This window comes from Porites lutea, chromosome 2, assembly GCF_958299795.1.
Source record: "Porites lutea chromosome 2, jaPorLute2.1, whole genome shotgun sequence".
In the NCBI taxonomy this organism is placed as follows: domain Eukaryota; kingdom Metazoa; phylum Cnidaria; class Anthozoa; order Scleractinia; family Poritidae; genus Porites; species Porites lutea.
Genome location: NC_133202.1, coordinates 6,357,469 through 6,376,554, shown reverse-complemented (window position 1 = coordinate 6,376,554; position 19,086 = coordinate 6,357,469). Strand labels below are relative to the sequence as shown.

The window sequence follows — 19,086 nt, the reverse complement described above, 5'->3', positions numbered from 1 at the left end:
ATGTAAACGATTCTTGCAGTTTTCTGAGGAAAAGGAGCCTCAAATAATATAAAATCACATTTCTGTCATGATCATTTTCCCACCGTCGCAACCCCAGTCTTCTTTAGAGAAACTCTTCTATTCATTAGGTATCTGAAATGGGCCAATGTTTGCGTCAAATACTTCAAACGTTTTGGTTACCAGGAGCATATTCCTTTGACGTTTTGCTTGGGAGCCAATTAATTAATCTCCTCCTAAAAAAAAGCAGAAAAAAATGATAAAAATTATTTAGGGCAGGAGCGTATAGGCTCCTGTAGAGGAAAAACTGTTTGAATGCAGAGGTCCACGCAACACGTAAATATAACTGACTGGTTCCTCTAGTCTGCTACACAGCCGTTTTTAGTGTCGTCACGCAATGCTCCTCCCCACAGCGTTGCGTGACGACACTAAAAACGGCTGTGTAGCAGACTATGGCTCCTCTTGCTGGATCTCTAATCAAAGAGATGCTGTAGCCAGACGTCACTTAAAGTGTAAAATAAAACAAAACTGAATGCATGGCTGGCACTACGGCAAAGGGCTGAGGCCAATATTTCGGCTAACAAAATTAGCCTTCCTCAGGGCCAGAGCTATACCGAGAGGAAATATCTTTTAACGGCTCCTAAAATTTAAATTTAAAATTTACATAAGTGGTTAATTTATTGTTTACCTGTATATTATTCTATCCAGTATTTACAATTGTAGTTAATTATTAACCACTTTAAATTTAAATTTTAGGAACCGTTAAAAGATGTTTTCTCTCGGCATAGCTCTGGCCCTGGGGAAGGCTAATTTTGTTAGCCGAAATATTGGCCTATAATAAATCAACCCTTTGCCGTAGTGCCAGCCCTGCATTCAGTTTTGTTTTATTCTCCTGTGTATATGTAGGGTCATATAGTGATCCTGCTCTGAAAAGAAAAACAACAAATGTTAAAAAAGGATTTAACTAGGGTAAAATGCCGGGAAAATTTTTTTTTTGTAATTTTGGCTTAAATAGAGTAAACCCTTAGATTTAACGGTGCAGTGCCTTAACGAAATCGGGGAACAATATGGGTTGCATGGAGTCAGGGACTGGATCGAACAGACAACGTGGCTTTCACGGGTGACGTCAGAGCGCATGCGTATGTTCAATTTCTCATGAATAAGTTAGGAATGACATCACAACATTGAAAGAGAAAGGAAGAAAAATCGAGATTCAATCGTTAAAATGTCTTACGCATATCTTTTTAAGTACATTATTATAGGAGATACAGGTTAGTAAGATGTCAACATAGGTCGGCGTTGCTTTTTTGCAACGTTATTTCTCAGTAAAAGCCCAGAAAATAGGATCCATTTTATAGATCAAAATGGACGCCATTGATCGCAATGTGGCCTTCAAGATCATTTGTTCCCTGTTTTGACCCCTTTGTTTTTTTTTTCACGTTGATCTAGGCGTTGGAAAATCATGCCTTTTACTGCAGTTTACAGATAAACGTTTCCAACCTGTACATGACCTCACAATAGGTAAGTTTGCTTTGAAAAGAAGTTCACTTCTAATATATTTTGTGCCGGGCGTCAGTAGTGTAGAGGTTTATTGATTAAGGGGAAGGTAAACCTTTACTTTTCTTTGTGTTTGTATTAAAATGCGTAGGAATAAATTTATATTTTTACTTCATTAAGGTGTTGAATTTGGAGCTAGAATGATCACGATTGATGGAAAGCAGATCAAGCTGCAAATCTGGGATACGGTGAGCTGAAATTCCTTCAAGTTGTAGATTCTACTAAGTGACATCCTTGAACGAAAGCTAATCTTAAATTTGTAAAAAATACTAAAATTATCAACACGCAAAAATGGAATGTGAATTTCAGTTAAGTTAAATTCGCTATATCTGTGTTCAATAAAATGGCTATTGATTGTTGAAAGCCACACTAAATGGAAAATAATCAAAATTGAACAAAATGGAGTGAACTGATGTAAGATACAGGTGCCCAGTCAAAACAGTTTCAGCTGTATTTTGTTTGAATAGTTGTCGTTATTATCAAACATATTTAAGTCTCCTCTTTTTAGTTTGCCTCTGAGAAAACATGTCAATAAAATTATTGATGTATATGAGAAGTGATTAATAGAGAATATCCGAAATCTTTATCATATCTTATGCAAGCCAATATAAAAAGTGAAATATTGATTAAATAGATTAAATACTATCTTTTAAAGATTTTGAAAGTTTGCTTATAGGAAGATTTCTTTTTGGTAAATGTTGGTTTTGTCACAAATTTAATAACTGTGGTTCTCATTGATTTAGATGTGCAGTGAATTACTGTAATTTATATTAATTTTGTTGTTTGCACATTGATCATCATTCTTGTCAGAGTCATTATATTACAATGTTTTCCTGCCAAGAGATCATGTTTGTACACGATGCAGCTCAATTAACCCTTGTGTCAATTTATATTTCCTTTCATTTTATAATTATCACAAAAATAAAAAGGAAGAAAACTGAAAAATAGATTTTAATTGAACCTCTGTACCTACTGAAATCATTTTGTTTGTATAGCTAACATACGGAGACAAACATTTCCCATCTGGTAAATGGAAATTAATTTTAATTTGATTTTTAGCTCTTTTTTGTTTTACTTTGTCGGGATGTTCTAAAAGTCAGGGATTCCTTTATGTGAAAAATCAAATGGTCTTATTCAGTGGTCAAATTATAGATAACAGTGATGCCCTTGAGCAAATTAATAAAAAGTAAAGGATTGATAAATATTTTAGTATTGGATTTTATTACCACCATCTTATGAATTACTCCTGCTGCAAAGCAGTTTATACTGCTGAAAATATAGATTTTATTTTTTTTCATAACATCAGTGGGTATTTGTGTGACTACAACCCTCCAAGTTAAATTTTTTACTCAGTCACCATTTGACAACCAACTCTTTTGGGTTAGGGAGACTTTTTAACAGGTGCGATCCATTCAACCAAACTTTCCGGAAATTTCGGTCCAAAACTCATTGGATCGGGTCGGTCCAACCAGAAAAGTTTCGAAAAAACAGGTCCACCTTTTGAGGTGGTTCTCTTTTCCCGGTCGGACCAGTTGGAATTTTGGTTGAATGGATCGCACCCAACAAATCAAGTCGCCAGCTCCAAAATTTTAGGTGCCATGGTGACCAAAATGGTTGAAACTTAATGGGTTGGACTAGCATTAATCCTAAAGTGCATTGTTGAACATGGGTTATAATGTAAAGATAATAGTAATCTCTCTTTAGCAAAAACTTCAAAGAAGGGCTGACCTTCCTGAGACAGACATCAGTAGTTGGTTGCTGACCCCAACCAAACTTAAGTCTTTCTGTGTTGCGGTTCTATTTTGTCCCTTGATTCAAATCTTGTTATTTTCCTTTCTCTTTTGTTTATGACAGTATATCTAAACAAGGGTAATAATATTGTGGTATGATGAAATTAAAATATCTGTGACTTATCTGACTGCAAGACAGTGACCACTGCCAGGCAGAGAATTGGAGCTTGCCTTAAGTTTAAAGCATTCAACCTTAATAGAGTGGTTCAGTAAAATAATACTATTTCTTTCTTTTTATGAAATTTGTATGAATGATTGTTGTATTTGTAGGCTGGCCAGGAGTCTTTTCGTTCTATCACACGATCTTACTACCGTGGTGCTGCAGGGGCTTTGTTAGTTTATGACATCACACGGTGAGTAGCATACACTGTAACCGCCAGTAGTCATGTTAAAATATTATTATTAATCCGCGTACAAATTCAATGAACATACTTATTCTCGCTCTACTATCCAGTTTTCGGATAAAAAATTCTCAGACGCACTTTTTTTGAACCAATAATTAATATGTGGACACTAAATTTTTAAAAAAACTGAAGGATCTGATTCTTCAGTATTTTGTTCATTTGTATTTCATGTAAAAAGCAAATTTCACCAGAACATTGTATCGCTATTCCTAAAACCTCTAGTGGCCCTCCTGAATGTTTCCCCAAGTGCAATGGATGATTCTAATTTATTGTTTAAGGCTGTTGGTTGAAACTTATTACACAAGGACATTTCTTTAATGAATGATGATAGCCGGTTTTCATGTCCCTGGTTTTATTTTTATGGGTGCTTCTCTTTCTCCTCGCAGAAGAGACACATTCAACCATCTGACGACTTGGCTTGAGGATGCTAGACAACATTCTAGTTCAAATATGGTCATCATGTTGATTGGAAACAAGAGGTGAGAACAATATTACTGTACCCCTTCATTTCTCTAAAAAAAGGCCTTACCTAGTAGCTTTCAATTTTGTTATGTGCATGTTATAGCTCAGGATGAAATTCCGATTAAAACCCTTGTTGGTTCTCAATTTCTGTTGTCTCTTACCCTAATTATTCATAATCATGAATAAAGGAAAGGAAACTGAAAATCAAACTAGGTTGAAACCATATAACTGAATTTTATTTGACCCACAACATGTACTTTTATATTATCATTATTATCTGTTATTAATTCCTTTTTTATTTCGCACACAGTGATCTAGAGGCACGCCGAGATGTTAGGAAAGAAGAGGTAAGGATTCTCTATGTAAACTGAACTATCTAGCAGTGTGATTGTGCCTAAATTTACTATTATTTAGGCTTATTAGCTGTTTTTTTACAGCATTTGTGCACTTTAGCATGTCCAGGCTTTGGCCGTCAGCATGCCAAAAAGAACTTAAAGTAAATTTCTTGATAATTTATCTCATTCTTGTGGTAAGTTTTGCTCAAATAATATTATTGTTCTTTATTTGTACAGGGGGAAGCTTTTGCTAGGGAACATGGCCTTATTTTTATGGAAACTTCTGCAAAGACTGCTGCGAATGTCGAAGAGGTAAGAATGTTTCAGTTCATAACTTGACTATTTGACAAGATAATTTACTGCCTTTCAATAACAAGTAAATCCAAGAATAAAATTCAACATTATTACAGTCAATGTTAATACTCAGTACATGTGGCAAGTATTATTTAGAAGGAACTTTCAGTGGTGGTTTTTTAAGTAAGGTAGATTTCAATATTGCTTTTGATCATTATCTCAACTGTTGCTTTTGACTTGTAGGCTTTCATCAACACAGCTAAGGAAATTTACCAGAAAATTCAGGAAGGTGTATTTGATATCAACAATGAGGTGCGTATGGTTCTATTTTTATTTCTATTTATTTTTGATGAAATAGAAAAAAATTCTTAAAAATCTCTTAAAACTAGTGCATCATTTCCAAACAAAACTAGTATATTATATAGAGTGTTTTTACATGACATTATGGCAGCCATATTGGTGTTCCAAAACAATGAAACGGTGGCCATGTTGGTGTACTAAGACAATCCTGTGAGCGTCGGATTCTTTTCTTATGCAAACGTTTTCTTTTGTTCCAATAAACTTACATAGACAACCCTCAAAGTTAAAATTTTTGTTCAGTGGCCTTTTGGCGATCAGCTCTTTGGGTTTAGTCACCAGGGGAAATTTTCAGGCGCCAAATTATATTAATATATTAACATATCAAAATTGTCATTAACAAAAGCAGTTAGCAAGTTTAACTTAAAATGCAGCACTGTCTATAAATTACTCGTTTATTGTGCAAGGCATTAGTTACTGATAGTCTGAGAATAAGGTTTGCAGATTCATCTCCTTGAATCAATACTGAAACGGAATTGTAAAGACAATTACCATTTCCAGTTGTCTTTAGGACCTTCAATCCTTCTGTATAATCCCCAGTTGGTATATGAGAGCAGAACTTAACTCATCCTCTGTTAATGTGTTCAAAATTTCCCAGTCGCAACTTGATAGGTGACCTATTTTTTTTTCTGATATTTGTTTCGCATTTCTTTTGCAACTTTTGTTGATGATGAACTTGTTTCCCTAACTATCAAATATTTTTGGAGATTTAAAAGGTCATTTTTAATATCGCTTGACATCGCAAAAGCCTGAAAAAGGCAGGCGAGTATAGGAAGATCAACAAGTTTTCTAAATCAAATCATTGCTTTATAGAGATAACATCGCGCACCTGAAAATTTCGCAACGAGTTGTACTGGGAAAAAATGTTTTTCCCAATCAATTGAAAGGAACCCAAACAAAAATGCTGCTTATGAAATAATAAATTTTCTTTTTCCTTTATCATCGCTACAGATGTTTAAAAAAAACCTATTTTTTGCAACAACCATAAGCTGTCAGTTTTGCGATGTTTAGGCCCAGTTCAGACGCCGCTTCACTGATGTGCCGAACCTAACTGATGAATTAAGTACGGCAAAAGAGCGGCGTCTGAATCAATTTGGTACGGCAGTTTTAGTTTGGTGCGGCAAAAGCGTTAAGTTCGATAGAGTCTGTCGAACTTTTGTCGAACTTAACTTAGGTTCGACACACGGTACGCCATCTGAATCAGATGTCGTGCCAGTGTCGCTCCAAAGTCGAACTTATTCAGTTAGGTTTGGCACATGAAAAGTGCGGCGTCTGAACCAGGTCTTAGTTTCGCTTACATTTATCGCTTTTGTTTACAAAACCGCGATTCAACTCGCAGCACGGTTCACATGTTACGGTTATCACATAATGTTCTGTGTTGAATTTGCACCAATTTAGCTTTCCCTCTTCATGTTATTAGATTGTTTCAGTATTGATTCAAAAATATTTATAATATGTAGTCCAGTTAAAAAACCACAGAACTTGGCTTGACAAGCATTCCTAAGATATCGAAGAAATCGTCACTGTCAACAAGCAAGGCGCTTCGATTGCGTGCCATTTGTCACGTGTCAAAAGTTAAAATGTCACGTGCAAGGCAACAGACTGAAGGCGATTTGGCGAACGAATGCAAGTCAAGTTTCATTGATGTTCATTTTTAAAACGCTTAGCTCTGAGACTTTTTTAAGTTTTCAATTTAGCATGTTTTCAACGGAAAAGTAAAAAAAATAATGGAATTCAAATCAGCTAGAATAAATGTTCTTCATATTTCAGTAGAAGTGATTACCATTTCTGTTTCTATATGCCACAACACGAACCTATTCTTCACGGTCGCCAGCTTGGCGACTGTTCTCCAAATCAAGTCGCCAGTTCCAAAATTTTAGGCGCCATGGCGACTAAAGTGGTTGCAACTTGGAGGGTTGATAGATGTTGGTCACGTGATTTAAATCGCTCTATAACTGGGCATAATTAGATACTGCAAGAATGAATGATGTTTGTACACAGTAAAAACTTAAGGCCAATGGAGTGACTCAACGAATTATCAATAATTCCAAATGGCTTGTCATCAAAGCAAGGGGTGGATTGTTTTTGTGGTAAAATGCATGTATTTTAACGATGGAACTACTATATTTTTCATTGACCCCTCACCTCAGCCAACAAACAGTGCTTTTAGAACTGAACGTCTACTTTGCCCAGTTCGCTGGCAAGAGATTGCCGGGTAGTGCTTAGTACAGCGTGTATTCTGTTGCCATTAGGGAGCTACGGTGATGGCGACAGCTACAAAAATGTCACTTAAAAAATGAATTTGTGCTGCTTCAAACCTAAAGGAGAAAGAAAGTTGTTGCCTTGTGTTCATGTCCTCCACAAAATGTAAAATTAGGCATTTTCACATAGTAGTTAAGAAGTGATGGCAAGAGAGATGTACAAAAAAGCGTGATACATGTACGGGGTTGTTACTCTGCCAATCTTTTTCCCTATTGTTTTTTTTGCTGTTCTCATTGACCTTGCCATCGTCGTTGCTTAAGTTTCCTAATACCCGTGATGTGCAAATGCTTAAATGGAGACTACAGAGGGTGGGACAAAGTTTCTTGCCTAAGGAATCACTCATCTGGGTGTTAGTGAACACTGGGGATAAATGGACATCAGTGCCTTCTGAAATTGCATTCAGGTTTTTTAACTTAAAGAACTAAGGGAAATAATTGTAACTCTGCTTTTGATTTCCATATTTTAGGCTAATGGAATCAAGATTGGCCCTCAACACTCACCATCGAACCCGTCAGTTCCCCTGGGAGGTAGCCGAGCACAAGACAGTGGAGGCTGCTGTTAGGCAGTTGGGTCTCGCTGTGAAATAATTTCCCAATTTATTTTCAACTTGCATCTTCAAGAAAAACCTTTCAATCTCTTAAAGTTCTTTTCTTAAAGTTCTTTTGGAAGAACTTTGTTATTATAATCAATGCAAACTGAGATAAAATTGTCTGAGGAATAACTTTGGTATGGTTAACTAGCAGATTTTCAGTAAGGTGAAGTTTCAGAAGCCAGTTAAGAGTAGCTCCAGGATTCAAGCCAGTAGAGCTGCTGTTATTATTAAGTGTCATTATGGATTTATTTTTGCATTGACAAAGCAGCTTATATGCTCTTCTAGTAAACTGCAACACCCACATTGTTAATTCTATGGCTGCCTTTCGAATAATCATGATCATTAAGTTTATCACAAGTCAACACCAAGCATCGTCTGGTGCATTTTGTTTTGTACATTGTTGTGTTTTTTTTCTGTTTCATGTGGGTGAATTCAAAAACTGCACAAAATGCCTTCATTGCACATGAACCAGTCTCACAGCTTTCAAGGCAATTTTTCCTTATATTGCCAAAATATTTATGGGGGTCATTGTTTACTGGGAGATCAGTAGCTTGATCAGTGTTTCCTCAAAAATCCTTTAAGTGAGGAAATGTTGAAAGAGTGAAAGATTTGTACTGAAAAAAAACCTGCACTGATCCTAATTTTGCAAAGCCTGATTAAGTGTGAATCCGAGTTTTACTGTCAACATCAGACAACTTAAGTAAGAATCCAATGAGTTCATAACACCTTCATAGGGTACTCTGCTAGTGTTAGCAAGTCTTGTTGTCAGTTATAGGAAGACATTTTTAATATATACACTTCACTAACACTTATAGTATGTTTGAAGAGATTCAAACTGCTCTAAGAAGTAAAAATTTAGTTGGAACATGTTCATCCCATCAGCTTTTCCTAATACAGACTGTGAAATATTAATGCATTGTATCATATGGCTAAGAAATTGATAAAGTATTGCAGTCAAAGAGTACACAGCCTGAAAAATGTTAAATGCTGAGGTGTTCCCAGGTCAGCCTGTGGATATAGTTTTCCATTATCAGCAGTTTGCACACAACTTTGAATGCACTTATGAGAGCTGTATTTACAGGTGACATTTAAGGGAACGAAATGATATATTTTAATTAAGAATTGCAATAATTCCTTCTTTTGTCAAATTTATTGTGAGGTATTTTTGTTTGCCAGTTTCAAGTTTTCATTATCTTTAAAAAATGCGTGGAAGTAACTGTGGAAAATAATTTGTCTCTGAACGAATGCAATAAAGAATGACTATAACCTCTTAGCAGAATTACTAGTAGTAATCTTAAGGGATGGGTCACCCTTGGAGACCCAGGAGTAGTCAGTCAAGTCGGGGGGAATGGTGCTATGAAAGTTTTCAAGCACGGTCTGAAGTTATGAAGTCTCCCTCGCAGCCATTTTTGCGTGACGATACTAAAAACGGCTGCGAGGGAGACTAGAAGTCGTGCTGTCCCTCCCGAAGTTAACCTCTTGGATATCCGAATAGTATCAGACCCCTGCTGAGGAACTAATGGTTTTGCCGAGGATCTCCTGTTTCTCCCTCCTCCTGCCCCGTGGTGTTGCGAAGTTCTCAAGGCAAGCTGCGTAAATGATCAGTTTTTGAAAAACAACTACTGAAATAAAATTTAACAGCTTCCAGAAAATACATTCTTATTTCACTCTGACGATTCTAACTGTAACATAAAGTTTTAAAAAGTTGCAGTTCTTCTACTTCTCCACTATGACCACACACACGCCCTTAAAACTATCCGTTACATTTCTTTATGCTTTTTGCCTCAAATTCACAGTGATGGGTAATTCCCTTTGTGGTTAGACTTACCCGGGAGGCACTCGAGAGGAGTTTGTGTAGAGTTGTGCCGCCGAGGCCTTCAAACATTGCCCCTGTTTAAGAAACAAACCGTTCATTTCGCTACCCTGTCAAGAGACCATATTTCATTCGTTTCGCATATGAAATTAAGCAGTTTTTCAAACTGCGAGGTCAACCCTTACTCTCCAAATTGAAAGGCTTCTTGTCCCCAAAGACCCCCTGTTCAAGACGCTAAATAGCGAAGATTGTATACCCTGTTTAAGAACGCAAACCCTGGAAATCGTACCATGTTCAATGCCACATACCCGTTCAGACCAAATAAATTATAAACAAGAGACTACTCCAGCCCGGGATTATTAATTTTCAACCTAACAGGCGACATTAAACCGGTTATGAAATGGGAATAAACTAAATGTGGGTTATAAAAGGGTGCATAGAATACATTCCATGTCTAAGGAATGTCATCTGCTATGAAAAGCCTGTCAAAAATGCGGTACTAAACGGAGAAAAAGAAAGTCAAGCTTGTTTAATCTCAAATTTTTTTGTGCCTATGGAGCACATAACAGAATAAAAATAATGATTAAAAAACAAACAAATAAACAAAGCAAAGCTTGTTGTCACTGCAAACGAAGTTGAAAATTATGTTCCACTGAAAAATCAGTCAGCACTCCCGTGAAAAGTTATTATTGATCCGTTTAATAATGATTTAATGATATCCGAAAAGCGGCGGCGCGGCTACCAAGCACCACAAGGCCATGCATGAATCATCATGGCGGACAGATTTGTGAGATGAAATTTGGTTTTTCTTGATTATGATTTCGAGCCGTGAAATAACTCTAGGACAATGAAATTTCATATATCACCGAGAGCATATGCCAAGGTCCTCTTACATACCTCGAAATACCCACACAAGGCCGTGAATGGAGTCCTGTTAGGAGACGAAACCCTTCAAGATGGTGAAGTGTATGTTTTAGATGCCGTTCCTTTGTTTCATATTTGCCTTGGTTTGGCTCCGATGTTAGAAGTTGCCTTAGCAAGGGTAAGATAAACGTCCATTTAAGGATTCTTGCTAATGTTTAGCGAGGTCCGCTGATGCAGAAGTTGACTTTTAGGCAGTTCAACAGACTGATACTTTTAAAAGCTTTAAATTAAAGCTTAAGTAAAAGCTAGCTCCGTAGTTTAATCTGAACTCGACCTCGGACTGGTAAACTAAGGAGACTCTCTTTATAGTTCTAGAAAAGAGACAGAACAGAGAGGTCAGGTTCACTTTGAAATCATTCTTTTCCTCGATTTTACCGGATCCCAGGACACAACCCTGTCTGCTTTTCTTTCCACCATGTACTAAGCACATTTTTATTTTCTGCTTGTGCTCACACAATGGTTTTTAGTAGAGGGTCTAGATGGACGTACTTCATTAACACCTAGCTCTTATGTGTTTGGCTCTGTTACGCTTATTTCTGGCACTTGAATGATAAAATTTTGGGGAATCATTATGCAGCTGTTTTAACACTCAACACCATAAAATGGGTAAATGACTGTAATTTTCAGGTTGTACAGCAGACCCACTCCTGCTCCCCATACAACAACCTTATTTATATGACCAGACTGTCCAAACTTTTGGCTATGTAAAATCGGGATATTTTTATAACCAAGGTATCAGGCGAATGCCGAAGGGGAAAGCCCACTATTGGTAGATCTGGGGGCATGCTCCTCCAGAAAAATTTGAAATTTTGATCCTCTGAAATGCCATTACTACTACCATTGTTTTCAGAGGACAATTTTTGACTAAAATGTTCGCTAAATTGATTGTCATTTTTATGCTTATTTATATTTGCATGGCAAACTTGACTCAATTTTATTATATATTTTGTATCGTTTTTAAAGTTTTCTACATATCAGTTTCAGTTAAGTATAATCTGTTAATGTGTTGATGTGTTCTTGTATAAATGTCATAAATGTCATAAGAATTCATTGGAAAAATCAAAACAGTCAAAATCAGGATTTTCCCTGTCCCGATTGTATGTCGGTCAGGATTCATGATTTTCAAGCAAAATCAGAAGAATCCAGACGAAACTGGGATGGTTGGACAGTCTGTATGATTATTCACACCATTATGAGCACATTATTTTGGCCAAGCCTAAAAGCACTGAGTCATATTCTTTTCTCGGAAACCTTTTAATATGACCACATAATTACAAGGAACCACCTTAAAGTAAAACGTACAAAAATTTAGATGTCTAGCCAATGAAAGTTTGAATGAATAGAGCAAAAATATTGAAAGGTTCCATGTAAACAAAGTGGTTGGTCAAATTTTTCAGCCAGTTCAGAATTCATCCAGTCCGGTGTGAACAAAGCTTTTGACCCTGGATCTTGTGACCCAGTTTTTTTGTTTCATTTGAAAAAAATATCTTGCGCTCACTTCCACTGCTCTAATTCATGGTAAACCATTTATTTCTTTTCTTAGGTTGATATCTACTGTAAAGAAAGTGGCTTACAGATTGTTGGCTACTACCAAGCTAATGAGCACATTAATGACAGTAGGTATGGTAAAAGTATTATTTTGATATCATATTTACGTGCCATGTATCTTTGCATTACAGTGAAATCAAGATCTTTCAAACCTCTGATACTGACTTTTTTCTCAACATTTTGTTCATTTTGATGATTATATTCTCATTGTATTCTTAAAAAAGAAATGTTCATCATTGATTTATGCCCGAATCTTCATTACTTCTACAGTCCCAATTTAATCTGTTACAAAATTGCTGAGAAAATATGTGACCAGTTTAACAATGCATTCATTCTAATGGTAAGTCAGTTTTTTTTCAATATTTTCTATAGTGTAATGCTTTTAGGTTGCAATGGTAGTTATTATACATGTAAATATCATAGTTATTGTTTGTTTGAATGTTTGATTAGTATTGATTTCTTAACCAAAATATAAACAAAATAGTTAACTTTTTATGTCTTATTTGAGAAGTTCTAGAAAGAATTTGTTATCTATTTTAACAGGTTGATAATACTAAGCTGTCAGTACCATGTGAAGAAATAGCTTGTAAGGTATTGATAGTAGTGTTAGTTAAAGAATCATTGCTATTTAATTTGTCTTGGGCACTCCCCCATATTGACTTGCTGATTATTTCTTGTGTATTGTACCCTAGCCTGCAAATGCAGACGTATCTCTGGTCGTCATCTCTCTCCTACTTTTTGGGTGGAGTGAAGATATGACCATAAATTGGTCTGTATTCGCAGGCTAATAATTTGAACCCACACATAATGAACAACCTCTCTTACTAACTAACTCACAACATTTTGGGTTGATTACCCTTTTACAACCAGCTTAAAACCCAGTTTAAGCAATTGAAAGTAAGTAGAGTCTACTTACATGTACATGATAGCAAACATTTAATTGTGATGATTTTTGTGACGTATTATTTTTGACAATTTACTTATGGTTTTGCTTAAGTAATCATATTCAATAGCTTCCTCTGTCTTTGAACCAAAAATGGTTGAATTATTGTTCAACCAGCAATTGAAAACCTATAAAAATACTTGGTGTTGCACTGTTTGATTCCAATAAGCAACTGTTTTAAATTTAATTCTTCATAAATGGACTCAAGTACAGCTGTAGCACGCAGCTGTCAGGTAGATAACAGGTACTGTAAAATTATTTCAACATGGTTTTGTCTTTCATCTTTAGTGCTATGTAGTCCAAGATAATAAGTGGAAACAGAGTGATAAAGATTTGTAAGTACCAGTTAAGATGAAAACTACTTGCGTAAATTAGAAAACAGGCTTCAGTTCTATTCATTGCAGTAACTTCTTCGCTTTGTTTTTTTTTTTTAACAGATTACTTGATGGCGGAGAAGACACCCTTAGTCTTACAACAGATCTTCTTGATGGAAAAGCATACCAGAGTCTCATAGACTTTGACAACCATCTTGATGACATAACACAGGATTGGCTGAACAAAGACATCAACAGACTAGTTGACCTATCGCTTGCAACCTGAATTTTAACCTGTCTGAAACAATGACTTAGCTTTTTTTAGTTATTTAATAATATATATACTGTAATCCTGATATGTAGGAACCATAATCTTTTGCATACATTTGTCTGAAAATAAATTTTCACTGAATTGTCGCTCACTCACTTGTACCAAATCTATAAAATTTTAATCTTGGCCTTATTCTAACTTCTAAATGGCCTTTACAGTGAGAGTTAACATCAACTTTTAGATTCCTAGTCCTTTTTTTTACTGAAAATTGAAAAATAAAAATTCAAGGCACTGCAGGGTTTGCATGCACCTTGAAAAACCTTAAATTTAAAAATAAAAAAATTCAAGGCCTTGAAAGTCCTTGAAAATTTTGGTGCTCACTTAATCCAACTCAGCAAACACAGAAAGACCTTCAGGATAAAATTGCTCATGTTGTGGAAGAACTAAAAAAGACATAGACTGAAGGCTCTTTTGGATCATGTTACGTTTCTGTGAAACTACCCACCTACCACTCCCCTAAGCCAACATTTTGCCCTAAGTAAGAACTAAGTGTTTATGTTGGTTTAGAGAAGGGGTAGACGGGCAGTTTCACAGAAACGTAAATGATCGGCTCTTTTTGTACTGAATTGAGTCCTTGAAAAATGGGAAATGTGTCCTTGAAAGTCCTTGAATTTTTTGTTCAGAAAAGGGTACGAACCCTGGCACTGCAGCTGTCCCTCAAAGAATGAGCTAGGAAAGCACAAATTTGGCCAAGCAGTTAAATTCTGTCACTATTATAGAGTACTAGTCAAGAAGTTTTTCTTTGAAGATTACCAGCTCCTTCATGTGTTAAAAACTTTCTCATGTTAATTGCTAAGGCTCTTTTCTCTCGAGAACATTAGATGAATGCAATTCAAAGATGAGCAGTGTGTTAAGTTTGACACTTACATTATATAAATGTTCTAAATGGGCCAACTTTTTTTACTTTGCACCAAAAAACATCTTTTCGTCTCCTCACCTATGTTGCTGTTACAGAGGCATATACACTGGTGTAATCTAAGATATCAGTGTCCCTCATTGTCACCTTTGGCACTTGTCTCAAAAGTGACTTTTGAGTTCTCACCAAGCAGCTCTCCCTTGAAAAATGGCACGGTGCTCTTGGTTGTTGCTGAAATCCTTTTAAACAGATGAGTAACAAATAGTTCTGATTATTTTGAGCTCAAGATCCTTGAAGGCACCCCACACTAACCAGGGGAGTGCTTCTTCTCCTTGCCTGGGACTACCATAAAAGCTGGAATTAGGGCTCCCTTCAAATAAACTTCCCCTTAGAAAAGTTGCCACCCCTTTGGCTAAAGGTGATTAAAACAAAACAACCTACCCCCTCTTATATTAGCAACCTTTACACCTATCCAGAATGCAGCATAGCTTGCACAATCATAGCCTCCCACGCAGACCTTCTCAGGGCTTCGTCACGCGTTCCTCCCGCACGAACGTCAATGTGGAGGAGTAACGCGTGAAATACGGGAAAATGGGAAATCTCATTTCTTCCACACTGTTACCCAATCTCTCTCGGTAGAGATTTAAACGCCTGGTCGATTCATGTAAGTAACAAATACTTCAGCGCAAAGCACATAAGCGATGATAGGGTTTGTTTATGCTGTTTCTGCTGGCTTTTGTGCAGCGATTGCTTCAACGTGTGCCAAACTAGCAATGTCGCCTGAGCTTCAGAGGAATTTTTGGTGCGATTTGTTACTCCAAAGAGTAGCTGAGAGTCCCTCGCTTTCATCAGTCTGCGAAACGGTTAGTTACTCCGCTTTGATTCTTACTTTAGTAACGTAATTAGTGTTATAGATGATCTGGGTGCGAATATGTTTAGTTAAGTTCGGTCCTTTTGACTTCGAAAGTGTTGGTGATGGAGCTAATGAACCGGCCTGCGTATTTTAAAACTTTTATAGTTTGGTTGCAAAAGAACGGGGGGATCCTGGGTGGGTATCCCGGTCGGGGGGGGAGGGGGGGAGGGTATTCGACCAGTATTTGTATACTGGTTTGAAACCCGGAGCTTTTTTAGGCCAAAAAATCCTAAAATACAAACCCTGTTTAGGACAACATTCACCCCGTCTTGTTTTAAAGTCGTTTATTAGCAATTGCAATACATCAAATTCACGTTATAGTCATTGCTTTTGTACACTTGCAGTGCAGACAATTACAAATTTTATCAAGCAAGTCAAACCAATCATGCAGGCAATACCCTGTTAATCATAAGGACCCATAGGGACATATTTGTATACCCGTTTTTTATAGGACAGAGAGGGTAAAAACCATACCCTGTCCAGTGGCACATCCCTGTATATGAAATTGTTTTAACGTATTTTCAGATTGTCATAATTTCAAGAGTGTTATCTTTTCTTCTGGTGTTCTTTTTAAATGCCTTGATGTGGACTTTGTTTGTCAAGTCTCTAAGAGGCTCCTCATCTTCAGCAACAGCAACAGTGATAAATACAGGCTCAAATTTTATCTGCACTGTAAGTATATACTCCAATCTTATGTCATGTGGACAATCATTATTAATGAAAGAACCATTAATAAATCGGGAGGAATTGAGCCATCAAAACTTAGACAGGGATAGGTTTGTAATTTTTTGAATCCTTTATGTGAAGGACACTTTAAAAAGGACAGAGTGGGGGTTAACTTTAACTGGCCAAGAAGAAAGACAGAATTTTTTGAAAAGCCAGCCAAGCAATCAAAAAGAACAGGAAGTGGCTACCCTGGGCTACTCAGATTGAAATTTATTAATCAAGTGAATATCATTTTTATTTCTCTTCTATAATATGAAAATGTACTTCTTCAATTTATGAAACAAAAGCATCTGCTTAATTTATTAACTCCAAAACTATTTATAAGTTCCATTATCTTTCACAGTTTTCAGAACTTTTGTTTTGGTACCTCTATGGAGCTTTTTAAAGTATTACTTCTAAAATAAATATTGGTGGTATCAGTCATTAGATGTACTCAAGTGACTGAAAATTTTCGGTGCCAGCAAATTTTCAATTTCACGCTTGTTTTGTCCAAATCCTAATAATTTAGGATTAAATTATTGGTATTAGCAGGGTAGAAATTGATATGCATACATTTATGAATCATGATTAACATAATAATTATTTTGTACTCTTAGATTGTAAAGTGATGTAGCTGCTGCTCTATCTAATAGCTGACTGTATGTTGATTCCCTGTCACAAAAAACTACACGCAGTGCAGGCTTATTCAATGACTCAAGTTTTTCGATATTCCCAGAGCTACAGAAGTGCCATACTACGGAACAAATTTACTGACTGAAAATGTGGCAGAACAAAGGCCTTATACAATTTTAACATGGTGGAGGTGTTTACACGCTTGGGTTATCTTATCATCACATTCAGTTGATTGTTGACTTTTTTACAAATAAGCGAGACTTGCTCTTTTGTGTGTTTAGGTTTTCTCAAGCGTCTTTAAATGCCCTAACATCTTCATTTATAAAATTTAACTTCATTGCCGTCTTGGCACCGAGACCTATGGAAGGTTGCCATGGCAATTTTGTAACTTCACATGTGAAATATTTAATTAACGCTGAAATTTCATGCCAAAATTAAAGAATTAATTCATCACCCATGATATTAGGGTATAAATTATCAAGTCAGCCAGACATTGACTTATGATTAGCTGTTATTTGCAGATGCCTCTGAACATATCTAAGCTGTAAGTGATGTGAAATTAAGAGTCACATCATTACTTTCATGTGGTCATTGCACTCTAGCAGTGTTGCTTTCTATCTTGAAAGATCATAAAATAGTTCCAATCTGTTGTTTAAACTTAAGTCATATAAGAGCAGAGTTGCTAAAGGTGGATTATCTCTTGCAGGCCTTGCTGGGTTGTTTGCTGTTTGGTGAGGCCTTGACCATGAGATGGTGGTTAGGCACATCTCTGATCCTAACAGGCTTGATTCTGATTCACTATAACAGTGTACCGTTAACTAAAGAACATCCAGATGTCAAGAAAGAGTAATGAATACGGTGCCAAGCTACACTGCTTGAATTTATGTGGTCCAGCTACAGGATCACCCACACTCTGGCCACGGGTTTAACAGACCAGTAAAGATTCTGTTTCTATGGACCCACAGGTAGCCAAAGCTCAATTGAGTCTATTGAACCTTGTAAGGTAATCTGAGTGTCATGATAACATTGCATAATAGTGAAAATATAGGGATTTGTAAAACATAAAAAGACCAACAAAGACTTAAGGTAAGCCATATTTGTTTAAAAAGAATGATAATAGCTGTGGTCACACTACAGACTTTTTACCTAGGTAAACACGACTTGTTGACAGTTTACCTAGGGAAACTTGATTTTTTAAGTGTGACCGATTTTTCCCTAGGTAACTTACCTGGGGGAAATTTTATCGTCTGGGTCTTGGATATGTCTCGAAAACAATAGAGTTTACCTTGACAGTTACCCCAAAGCAATAGCTAGGGAAAAATGAAATACCGAGGTTTCTAGCCAATAGACGCTCATTGGCGAAGGTCTTGATGACAGAACCGGACATAGATCACACTGTGAAAGAAATTTTGGGGGCACCAGTAGTCTGTGTCTTCACCTTTCTTCCTGTTTCTTCACCTTGCTCGTTGAATTAGCGTAAGAAATAACAGCGAGATAAAAGAAAAAAACATCTCTTTGATCAGCTATATCCCTGCGCATTTTGCCTTCTTGAATTTACGCTCCAAAAAATTCAACTGGTGTGAAAACTTTGGGAGCCGATATCAGTAGTGTGATCTTCCCAGAATTTTTACCTAGGTAAAACAAAACCCGAGATGAATTTACCTCGGGAAATTTTTGATGAATTTGCCCTCGGTAAATCAGTTTTACATAAGTAAAAGTCTGTAGTGTGACCACAGCTATTAACATTTTTAATTTTACTGTAAATCACATGATTTTCCTCCATGCAAATTCTTACTATTTCAAAACGATGCCATCACAACACCAAGATTACATAACAAAGTTCAGTGGACTCAGAGAGTTTGAGCTACCTGTGACGGGACAAGGTGATCATCAAGGATTAAGAGACATTTTTGTTGTATGGTATGTTAGACAGTCTGTTTTACTCATGCATAACATTGGCATGAAAGAGGAAGATTTGACAATTTCAGACAGTATTTGGCTAAACTGCTCATTAACAAGGCTGTTATCTGTCTGTTTACTTGGAAAATTCCAAGTA

General features: G+C 36.4%; 3 protein-coding genes across 4 annotated transcripts; all 3 read left to right on the top strand.

The window, feature by feature from the left end:
• Positions 1 to 1,141: 1,141 nt before the first annotated feature.
• LOC140927535 (ras-related protein Rab-2) lies at positions 1,142 to 9,321 on the top strand. The gene is made up of 9 exons (XM_073377201.1): positions 1,142 to 1,268; positions 1,447 to 1,518; positions 1,675 to 1,742; positions 3,615 to 3,697; positions 4,135 to 4,227; positions 4,521 to 4,557; positions 4,783 to 4,857; positions 5,083 to 5,151; positions 7,925 to 9,321. The coding sequence occupies exons 1-9, from the start codon at positions 1,223 to 1,225 to the stop codon at positions 8,018 to 8,020; spliced, it is 639 nt and encodes a 212-aa protein (XP_073233302.1). The 5' UTR covers positions 1,142 to 1,222; the 3' UTR covers positions 8,021 to 9,321.
• A 1,286-nt stretch (positions 9,322 to 10,607) lies between these two features.
• LOC140926537 (ER membrane protein complex subunit 8-like) lies at positions 10,608 to 14,014 on the top strand. 2 transcript variants are annotated; one of them, XM_073376262.1, is made up of 6 exons: positions 10,608 to 10,905; positions 12,331 to 12,407; positions 12,606 to 12,675; positions 12,879 to 12,926; positions 13,567 to 13,613; positions 13,716 to 14,014. In XM_073376262.1, exons 1-6 carry the CDS (start codon positions 10,711 to 10,713, stop codon positions 13,876 to 13,878), a joined length of 600 nt encoding a protein of 199 aa, XP_073232363.1. In that variant the 5' UTR covers positions 10,608 to 10,710; the 3' UTR covers positions 13,879 to 14,014. The 2 variants fall into 2 exon arrangements, with proteins under 2 accessions (XP_073232363.1, XP_073232364.1); XM_073376263.1 differs by lacking the exon at positions 12,879 to 12,926.
• A 1,466-nt stretch (positions 14,015 to 15,480) lies between these two features.
• LOC140926536 (transmembrane protein 42-like) lies at positions 15,481 to 18,103 on the top strand. The gene is made up of 3 exons (XM_073376261.1): positions 15,481 to 15,642; positions 16,218 to 16,364; positions 17,737 to 18,103. The coding sequence occupies exons 1-3, from the start codon at positions 15,481 to 15,483 to the stop codon at positions 17,878 to 17,880; spliced, it is 453 nt and encodes a 150-aa protein (XP_073232362.1). The 3' UTR covers positions 17,881 to 18,103.
• The last annotated feature ends 983 nt before the right edge of the window (positions 18,104 to 19,086 follow it).

Coding starts and splice junctions, on each gene's coding strand:
- LOC140927535 (XM_073377201.1), top strand. CDS start 1,223: ATGTCTTACGCATATCTTTTTAAGTACATTATTATAGGAGATACAG. Junction 3,698..4,134: donor TTAGTTTATGACATCACACG/GTGAGTAGCATA, acceptor TTCTCCTCGCAG/AAGAGACACATTCAACCATC. Junction 5,152..7,924: donor TATTTGATATCAACAATGAG/GTGCGTATGGTT, acceptor TCCATATTTTAG/GCTAATGGAATCAAGATTGG.
- LOC140926536 (XM_073376261.1), top strand. CDS start 15,481: ATGATAGGGTTTGTTTATGCTGTTTCTGCTGGCTTTTGTGCAGCGATT. Junction 15,643..16,217: donor TTTCATCAGTCTGCGAAACG/GTTAGTTACTCC, acceptor ACGTATTTTCAG/ATTGTCATAATTTCAAGAGT. Junction 16,365..17,736: donor GCTCAAATTTTATCTGCACT/GTAAGTATATAC, acceptor TATCTCTTGCAG/GCCTTGCTGGGTTGTTTGCT.
- LOC140926537 (XM_073376262.1), top strand. CDS start 10,711: ATGAAATTTCATATATCACCGAGAGCATATGCCAAGGTCCTCTTACAT. Junction 12,408..12,605: donor GAGCACATTAATGACAGTAG/GTATGGTAAAAG, acceptor TTACTTCTACAG/TCCCAATTTAATCTGTTACA. Junction 12,676..12,878: donor ACAATGCATTCATTCTAATG/GTAAGTCAGTTT, acceptor CTATTTTAACAG/GTTGATAATACTAAGCTGTC.